The sequence below is a fragment of the Nematolebias whitei genome, chromosome 15, assembly GCF_014905685.2.
Source record: "Nematolebias whitei isolate Nwh7 chromosome 15, NemWhi1, whole genome shotgun sequence".
NCBI lineage: Eukaryota > Metazoa > Chordata > Actinopteri > Cyprinodontiformes > Rivulidae > Nematolebias > Nematolebias whitei.
Window position 1 is genome coordinate 31,565,645 of NC_056512.1, and position 10,679 is coordinate 31,576,323.

The 10,679-nt window shown below is 37.8% G+C and overlaps 1 protein-coding gene across 1 annotated transcript in view; it reads right to left on the minus strand.

Moving 5' to 3' along the window:
- crebbpb (CREB binding protein b) overlaps positions 1-10,679 on the minus strand; it is a 61,918-nt gene that overhangs the window by 21,074 nt on the left and 30,165 nt on the right. Inside the window, exons 3-4 of the mRNA XM_037688988.1 lie at positions 5,059-5,226; positions 3,889-4,141 (exon numbers count right to left, since the gene is read on the minus strand). Of these exons, the coding sequence (XP_037544916.1) occupies positions 3,889-4,141; positions 5,059-5,226 (421 nt within the window). The remainder of the gene's footprint in view (positions 1-3,888; positions 4,142-5,058; positions 5,227-10,679) is intronic.

The window sequence follows — 10,679 nt, forward strand, 5'->3', positions numbered from 1 at the left end:
ATATATATATATATATATATATATATATGACCTTCTTACTTCCCACAGCTGAAAGCTGCTGCTGTCAAACAATTGAAATCATTAAATGTAGTGCAGCCATCCTGGCAACACTTAAAGAAAATAAATTTTCGTTGGCAGATGTTGTCAGTCAGAAGGGGTAGAGAAAAAAAGGGGCTGAGAGTCATTTTACTAAAGCAATAAAACTCAACTATACAAAGCTTTTCAACTTTACATTGTGCAAAACAGTAAACAATGAAATACATTTATAGAACAAGATGTTGGATTACTAGTCCTTAAATGTCACTAGGGAGCACAAGTCAGTGAATCTCTTGTGCCTGTCTCAAGCCAGGTAAACGGTGAAGGTTGTGTCAGGAAGGGCATCTGATGTAAAACATTTGTCAAAACTAAAATGCAAGTTTATTTAAGCGACATCATACAGATCGGTCAAGGCCCGAGTTAACAACAACCGCCACTGGTGCTATTAACTGAGTGCTGGCAGAAATTGTGCTACTGTTAGTCGAAGACCACGAAGAGGGAAAAGTGTCAGGAGACACAAGGAAAGGAGAAAAGTCAAGAATGTAGGACTGAGGGCGGCAATTCTTAAAAGTGGGGACAATGAGAGGCAAAGGTTGGACATGTGCCGATGAGCGAGAAAGAGGGATCAGGCCAGAAAGGATGTGCAACAGGTTAGGTTTGTTAAAAACATGAATGGCAATGCTCTAACAAGTGAGGAGACCATGACGGGAAGATGGAAGGAGTACTTTGAGGAGCTAATGAATGAAGAGAACAAAAGACAAAGAAGAGTAGAGGTCATAGAAACTGTGAACTAGGAAGTGGGAAAAATTAGTGAGGGTGAAGTTTGGAAAGCTCTGAAAAGTAGGGGTGCACCGATTGCAGTTTTCTGGCTGATCACCTATCACAAATTTCTAAAAAGTATAACCTGCCGATTCCGATTTTGGCCGATACCGATTTTGTTATATAAGCAACTAGGGCTGCAACAACGAATCGATAAAATCGATAAAAATCGATGATTAAAAGCGTTGGCAATGAATTTCGTTATCGATTCGTTGTGTCGCGCGATTATGCATCTTTCACCGTGCTGCGGAGCCGTTTGGTTTTGTTCACGGGCAGTTCATTGTCAACGCTGACTGACTGAATAAAGTTTGAAAAAAAAAAACTGCAGCGCGAGTTGAACAGAGCGAGGGGGGAGCAGAGCAGTGGCGGTGTTTTTAAAGGAAATTTAAGTAAATTTTACAAATGACCGACGCAGCGAAAACTGTTCGACCCAAGTCCTCCAAAGAGTGGGAGAACTTCACAAAGATAAAAAGTGAGAAGCATGCCGCTTTGAAAATCACCGACACGACACGGGAGAACCACGGAGATAAAACGTAAACATGTCGGAGTCACGAGCTGCAGCTGATACAACATGTCTCACTCCCAACTCTTGTTGCAGGTGAGTCTCTACAATTTAACATTTGTTCTGTTTCAAGAGAGAAAACGTAACGTCAGTCTGTCTGGGAGATGAAGCTGTTTGTTTGTTTGTTTATCTGATTAATGGCGGTGATAGAGAACGTGTGTGTTACTTTTTATTTAATTTAATTGGAACAAGCAGTGTTTAAATGTGATTTATAAATAAATCTAACACAAAGATAATAATTTAATGGTTAAGCTTCAACTTTTAATTTGTTGGCAAAGTCTGAAGACACTGCAGGTATGGCAGGATGAATTGCATTTAAACAGGAATTAAAGTAATTTATTACATCTACTCAAATGTGTGTAATTAAGTATTTTATATATATGTGTGTGTGTATGTGTGTGTGTGTGTTTAATTGCTCTTTTAGCTACTTTTGCCTGAACCTAACGCTGTAAGTGAAACAAGGCATTTCTTGAGTTGCTGTAAATTATGCTATAAAACATATTTACTCTCTCATTCCAGAAAACGACAAACAACAACATCCTTCATGATGAACAGACATCATGGACACCACAGCAGCAGCTGTCTTCACTGAAACATCCTGAACATGATCGTCACTGACATGAGGCTTCTGTCATTGGTTGAAGATGAAAGCTTCACTACAATGATCCACACTTTTAATCCAGGTTACAATAATCCACACTTTTAATCCAGGTTACAATAATCCACACTTTCAATCCAGGTTACAATAATCCACACTTTCAATCCAGGTTACACTCTTCCCTCAATGACACATTTTACAAAGTAGCTACATATTGTGCAGGTATAAAGACACATTTGTATATATTTTTGTGTACATTTATTTTTTTAAGCTATTTGACTAACTTTTATTTTTTATTATTCAATATTTTACTAACAGAATAGTCAAATAGCAACCTGTTTTTTGTGTGAATTGCTAAGTCAGTCAAATGTTCAATTTTGGAATAAAGGGATGGAAATTAAAACGTTGTGTTTTCTTTTGCCGATTCATCGATTAATCGAAAAAATAATCGGCCGATGAATCGATTATTGAAATAATCGTTAGTTGCAGCCCTATAAGCAACACTGGCAGGTGTTATAAGGTCACAATGCACCTTCAATTTTTCAAAATTATTTTATTGAAAAACATACCCTTGAACAAGGCCACATTTTACAAAGTAGCTACATATTGTGCAGGTATAAAGCATATATTTATATATATTTTTGTGTACATTTATTTTTTTTAAGCTATTTGACTAACTTTTTTTTTTTATTATTCAATATTTTACTAACAGAATAGTAAAATAGCAACCTGTTTTTTGTGTGAATTGCTATGTCAGTCAAATGTTCAATTTTGGAATAAAGGGGTGGAAATTAAAACTTTTTTTTTTTTTTGCCGATTCATCGAAAAAAATAATCGGCTGATGAATCGATTATTGAAATAATCATTAGTTGCAGCCCTAGTTGTGTGCAATCTTATGCAATACTAAGAGATATTGCTAGATGTGTTACTGCTCAAAATATGTGTTAAGGATGACTTTCAACAACTACCACTTCAAACTTTAGCTCAGTATTTGTAAATATGACTGGGTTACAGCCATTGTTTTACTGACCAAAGTCCTCCAAATATAACAAATCCATTTTTAGCTCAGCATATGTGAAATTCACAAAGTTTGTGCCACTTTTGTTAGCTAATGTTGTTTAGCTTTGTTGGCCATCTTAACTTTGATGGACTCCTCAGTTGTAGATGTACAAGCAATAACTTTGAGTTTCAATTTTTTTTTTTTGTTCATGATCACATAAACCTCTGATTTGCTCTTAAACAAGGTTGACGTCAATGCCAAACATTTAAACAAGGATTTTACACAATGTGATTTGTTCAGAGTGTGTTTTGGGGATGACTCAGCTACTAGCCCACCAAATTTGTACATCAATATCAGTAAAATAGACTAAGGTACAGACAATTTTATGTTTGCTAAGGTTGATAGCTGTGGCAGCCATCTTGTAGATGTGGCCACCATGAGTTGTAGATGAACAGCCAATGATTTACCTAATTAAGAGTTTCATTAAAATACATGTTGTTTTGTGTTATTTTGCTCACACACGCAAACACATTTTATATCTATTATAGTCTTACTTACTTATAGTCATAGGTTTTGTCTTCAGTGGTGGATGATAAATATGTAAGTTTTAAAACAACAATGATGCTAAGCAGTAGATCATGAAACACACAGGGTTTGTTTTTTTTGCACTTTTTCAAAAATTTATAACAGAGGTGGAAAAAGATAAAAGTCTAAATAATTTCCACACCTCCAAGAACTAAATTTAAAAATAATTTCCTTTTTGGGTACCTTAAGTTAAAATAAAATATAATGTTCATTCACTGAGTATGAGTATTATTTTTTTAATTTATTGTAACAAAGGAAAAAATCAGATTGTTTTAAAGTTATACTCACCCTGGCAGGACTTGCCGGCCTGGCAGTGGGTCATGTGATTGAGTACGTTCTTCATGGTGCGGCAGTGAGGCAGAGTACAGGCCCTCATCTCTCCATTTGCCTGTTCTCGCCGCTGGCATTTATGTGCGTGGAGCAGCAGGACCAGCTGCTGCTGAATGAGTTTTCGCTTTTCAGGGTCGGCTGTTGGTCCTCCTGACACACCACCGACTCCAGGGGCCATGCCCATTGACGCTACCTGCTGCTGCATCTGGGACTGCAAGGGTGTACACAATGCATTCAATTAATATAAAAATCAAAACAATACATGCAACTCCTTTAACATTTTAGGGTTGTAAATAAAAAATATTATATTGTAATTCTTACACCTTCGCTAAATGAAATAAAGCACCTTTCAAGTATTGTCAAAGTGAAACTTGAAGCCTTTTCAGTGCCTTAACATTAGGATCAATATGGTCTTAAACATTCATTTATGTCAAAAATAATGATTTAACTTGATCACAATCAATCAAATGTTATTTGACTTTAAAAAAATCCAGACTGTTTGTCAGCATCTACAAAAGATTGAGAAATGAAAAAAAAAAAGCACCCAATATCCATTTTTTTTAAACATACATAACTTGTCCGTGCTCATATAAATATACTATAAATTACATTTTAATTTTCACAATAGCTGCATGTGGGCATTGTGTAATACCCACATAATGTAATGTCATATTTAGGCTTTTGTGAAAAGTAAGGATTAGTACAGTTTACACTTCCATCAACAAACATGTCAATTCAACAATGAAAATGTTTAGGTCTCATAGTGCTAGCTCAGTTTTATCATTTTGTTTGTTTTTCCTTTTTTTTAAAAAAAAAAAAGCTGCTGCACTGCATAGCATATAAGACATTTAAACGCCATGTAGAACAACAGTAGGACATTTTATCAGAAACCATCACTTATGTTTTAGACAAAAAAATGAATTTTAATTTTTTTATTATGGATTGTTGATCGATTTACTACCATTGTAGGAATTTATTAATTTTAAGGAATAATTCAATGTAATATAAAAAAAAATTATGCAATATGAGATCATTAGGAATTTAACCTAAATTTAACATACTGGATGATAAGATTGTGATAAGTTCCAATAAAGAATGATGACATCCAAATTAGAAGTAGGAACTCACTATATTTGGCACATTCCCAGCTCCTTTTAGCTCTGTAGGGAACGGAGGCAAGTTGTTGGAAAGAGGTGTCTTGTTCTGAAGTTGTTGGGCGTTAATTCCTGCTGTTCCCATCTGCTGCACACCTGCCTGACTGTACTGCTGGCCAAATGGAGCTCCTGACATTGTCATCTACAGAAAGCATATAGAACAAAAGGTAGTCACAGGATGAATCTTTGTGTGAATACAGACAATGGATTCTGACTTACCGTAATTGACGGTGTACAAGCTGCTACTTTTTTCTCACACTGTGTACCCCACTGTTTATATGCAGGAGTGTCTTATTTATGTTTTTTTCATAATTTTCAAAAATTTTATTTTTTTATTTTATTTTGATAAACTTAATTACGTCTCTCGGTAACTTCCTGCCACTGACAAAAATTTTCCATCAACAGAGCTGGGTGCTCGTGGCTCCCAGCACCTTGCCCCTCTTGGGGGCAAGCGTTTGTGACTCTGCTTTTTTTCTCTCCCCCCACCCCGCTCTGGGCTGCCGGTGTGGGCGCAGCTCGGCTATGTCTCTCCCCCCACTCCCCGATATAAACTGTCGGTACAAACACGCGCAGCTTAGCTGTGTCTCTTGAGTTTCACAGTCGGTCCATGGACCAAGAAAAGAGACAGGTGAACAAAGACAGAGCAGTCAGAGAAATGGAATCATTCCTGCAGGAATAGAGGAAGCTGAAACACCACAAGCTTCAGGGTCAGCTGAAGACACCTTGTCACACGTTTTGTAAGTTATTCCTCATTTAAAGACAACATATTTTTTGTTGAATGTTACATTTATGCTCAACAGATCTTAAGCTTCATTTTATTTAGTTGTTTTTTTGGGGGGAAAGTGCACCTGCACTTTAGTTTTTGTGGTAGATTTTGTTGATCTACATTTTGTGCAGACTTTTTCCAATCTAAATAACAGAAGGATCATGTTTATTTTTTATTTTTATACTTTGAGACTGAATACTTTACTAAAAATCATTTCAGTAAAATTAACTCTTGTTGTTTTTTTAGTTTTTATATAATACTGCAAAGCAACATGTTAAGTTAATTTTGTCTGATGAATAACTATGATTTGTTTTTTGTTTTTTTTGTTATATCACAAAATTTATTGTTATTGTCAGAATGCTCTGAAATATCACAATATTATATTTGAGCAATATCGCCCACCCCACCAAGTACCTTCCTACCCATCTCTCTAATTACTGTTGCTGTAGTAGCTCAGTCATTTGGAAGATCTTTCTTACTACCCAGAGCCTTTAACAGCTCCTCTCTGAATTTCTCACAACATTCTTCTTTCTTCAGCTTCCACCATTTGGTGGTCTTTGATTTTACTCTTTTTCTCTTCTTCACAACAACAGTAATTCACACAACAATCCAATGCTGTCTGGCCACACTCTTTCCTGCCACAACCTTACAGTCCCCAATCTCCCTAAGGTTTCCTCTTATACACAGAATGTAGTCTGCCTGTGTCCTCCAGCCTCCACTCTTATAGCTCACTCTATGTTCCTTCCTCTTTTGGAAATAAGTGTTGACTGCAGTCAACTATTGTACAGTATTCTATTGGCAAATGGAACCACCATCTGTCCTTCCTGGTTTCTTTCCTTGACACCAAACCTAGCCATCACTTCCTCATCCCCTGTTTCCTTCACAAATTTTATCTTTCTCCTCTATGTCACATCCAACCTGTGGAGCATAGCCACATACAACATTTAGCATCAGGCCTTCTACTTACAGATAGGGATGCACCGATCCACTTTTTTTTTACTTCCGATCCGATCCCGATACCTAAATTTGAATATCGGCCGATACCTAAATTTGAACATCGGCCGATACCGATCCAGTTCCGATATCCTCATCATCATTGATTTTAAATGAGGCTGTAATAATCTCCTCTCAAGTACAATTTGTACAAATATTTGCATGCATGTCCAAAAAGGCAACTTGAGGTAAGTTTTATTAATGTTGGATAAGTTTTAAAGTTAGAATTAAATTCTGCTAACACAAAACATGTTTCTTTTTATTCCTAGCTTTAAAGTGGATATTAAAGTGAGTAATTTAAGTGATTGTTTAAAGTTATTTTATATTTTTTTAAATAAGGGGCAGATATAAGAATTTTTTTCTTCTTTCTGCACTCTTTTCATTCAATGTTTTCTTTTTGATTTATTTTTATTGTTTCTTTTAAATGAATGAATAAATGAATAAAATAAAATAAAATGTTAAATGGCTTCAAACACCTGGCATAAAACAAAAGACATGTTCCTGTTTTTAGTATTTTACATCACTTTATAATGTAGCTGTTTTTGTTTTTAATATATATAATTTTCAAATAATGTTTTTTATGATTGTTTACCGTTGTACTGATAAATATCTCCTGGAGGGTAAACTATATCTTGGCTGCAAGTATCAAGCTGCAAAATCCTTCGTTTTCTACAACTGATAGTTGTTGGTCATTAATTATGAAGTTTAGCAACTTCTCTGTAAACATTTGAGCTCAGTGGTTTCAGCGATGTCTTCTTCTTGTTCAATCCGAAGCAGGCAGCCTGATTTGGGGCAGCCGCGCTCAGTTTGTCCCTCCTCAGAGACGGGCAGACTGAGCAGGGCAGAGTGGACGCGGCTGGCCGGTGTCGAGTCGCTTGTTTTGGGTTGAGCAAAGAGTAGTGCCCCGCTGAAGCCACGGAGCTCAAAAGTCCATCGTAAAACTAACTTTACTGCGGTTTAATGTGGCGCTATGGCTCTGCAGACATTGCACAATGCTGTCTTGTTTTGTGGTGCTTAGTGTAAAATACTTCCACACAGCGGACATGTTTAGAAGAAAAGTTTGTTAGCAGTTAGCCACAGCGCTGCTAACTCAGTCCTCACGTTGTAGCTGGCTGCAAACTATGAAATGGATTTCCTGAATGTGAGGTGGGTCTTATTACTTTGGGTTCATGAGACACGCCACCATTCAGGAAATCCATTCCATAGTTTGAAGCCAACATGCATCATGGATCGGAAATATCGGCAGGTGGATCGGAAAATCCGATACGTAAATTATGCTGGTATTGGAGGCCGATACCGATACTGGATCGGATTGGCCCCATCCCTACTTACAGACACATTACCCTATCTGATACTCTTTTCATTTCTACTACATTGTTCTACGAACAGGGGTGTCAAACTCCAGGCCTCGAGGGCCAGAGTCCTGCAACTTTTAGATGCGTCTCTGATGCCACACAGCTGAATCATATGATTGAATTAGCTTCTCAGCGCAGTCAAGTTCTCCAAAGTCCTGCTAATGACCTCCTTATTTGATTCAGCTGTGTGGCATCAGAGACACATCTAAAAGTTGCAGGACTCCAGCCCTCGAGGCTTGGAGTTGACACCTGTGTTCTACTAGATTCTTTGCCAACTCTTCTTTCAGGACCACCCCTACTCCATTTCTCTTTCTATCGACACCAAGGTAAAACAGTTTAAACCCTGCTCCAATGCTGCAAGCCTTGCTGTCCTTCCACATGGTCTCTTGGACACATAAAACATCTACCTTCCTTCTCTGCATCATGTCAGTCAACTCTCTCCCTTTGCCTGTCATTGTCACCACATTTAGAGTTTCTACTCTCAGTGCTGCATTCTTGACTTTCCTCTTTTCCCTGTCTCCTGACATGTTTTTCTCCTTGTGGTCTTCAACTAACAGTAGCACAATTTCTGCTGGCACACGGTTTGTCTACAGCGCCGGTGGCAGTAATTGTTAGTCCGGGCCTCAGCCAATCTGATATGGTGTCATTTAGATGAACGCACATATTAGTTTTGGCAAAAGTGTTTTACGTCAGATGCCCTTCCTGACACAACCCTCACATTTACCCAGGTTTGAGACAGGAACGAGATACACTGATCTGTGCTCCCTAGTTGCAGATTTTTTTTTGTTTTGTTTTTTACTAAAACCCTGATGAGTTTGAATCACATTAAACCTAAAATAATCATTGTACTAGAAACATAAATTCAAATCAAAAACAGAAAAGAAATTGCTTATTTGACAGTTGTTGTGGCTTCAGGTTGCAGCCTGATAATGTAAGCATTGCCCAGCAAAGAGCAAAATAGTACGTGACACACGTGGAGAAAGATCAGTTTGCACAACAAATGAGTATTGCACTGCTGCCTGCCCCTCCCCCTATCTGCACAGAAACCCAGAGATCCGTGACCGCCTATCCTCACACATGCAACTGTCTGGCATATGGGTTCCCCCACTTAATTACTGCATTTATCAAGGAAGTGTCAATAGGTGAACAGGTAGCTTTCTAAAACTTAAATTGCTAAAAAAAAAAAAAAAAAAAAAAAAAATACAATGATAAATAGGATGAGTATCTACCATATATGCATACTGTAAAGCCCCCCAGTATACTGCCGCGTACATCCGTTCACGCGTACGTACACGTGTACTATACGCAGAGGGTTCAGACTTCGTACTCCAGCGTACACCCCGAGCAGCTGCAGAGCAGCTTCACAGACAAGGGGCGTTTACCTTCAGGACAAATTGAGGTCGCCGATTGGTCATTTGCTGACACGCCTATTGGATTGATTGACAGGTCGGGGAAAAAAAAAAAAAAAACGAGCGCTGGCAGCCTCAGCCACAGCGATGTTCTGTGTTTATATGTTGTTAATAAAAAGATCTAAAACTTTTTTTTTTTAAACGGAGCGCTACCTCTGCAGCCCACACATCAAACCAGCCCACCAGGAAATCTCCAGACCCTCCCGCAGCAACGCTGGACCTGAGTTTAATTCCCTCATGACAAATTCCTTCATTTCTCACCATTTCAGTCATTGCATCAACGGAGGAGGAAATCTCTTGCCTCTTGGCAAAAAAAGCAAAAGACAAGGCCAGATCAGGGATGAAGAAGGAGAATTTAACACATTGGTGTTGCATACAAAACAGTCCGTCGCTGGGCAGTTTACTGTACGACACCGCGTATGCGGTCGTAAAAATTGAGCTTTGCACGGACATGCCCTGGGGGGTACGCTCGTACCTCTGCGTACGTACGTGCGTACCTCTGCGTATGGACATACACGGGAGTATACTGGGGGCTTAAGTGTTTTTAATAGTCTGTTTAGCGCATTTCTCATTTAAATGCTCTAATTTTAAAATGTTTTTCCTATCTAAAGCGCCACTTAATGAAATTGTTTCAGTTTTACTCCTTTTGAATGTTTTCTTTACAATTTATCATCATGAAGACAAAAGGAGCATATCTTTGCCATGGGAAACGGGACAAAAATAAGTCAAATAAGCAGACTGCAACATTTGTTTTCTGCAACAATTTTGATTATGTTAGCAAATAATTCTGCATAATGCATCATATTAGACATTGAATTAATTTTAAAAATCAGGCATAATTAAGGCAATTAATTTTGAAAGCCATGCATCATACTATTGTCAACATTAAGTGATGTACATGTACAGGAAAGGAGGGACATGTTTTATGTGGGGATGTCTCTTGCAATAATGGGTGAGAACTAGCCTGTTGGTTTAACTTTGGCTTTCGGTCAAACCACAAAACCCTGTATCTTTCAAACAGGGAAGAAACAATTTTTCACATTGAGCACTTCAAAGTCTTCGAAAGTCAAAA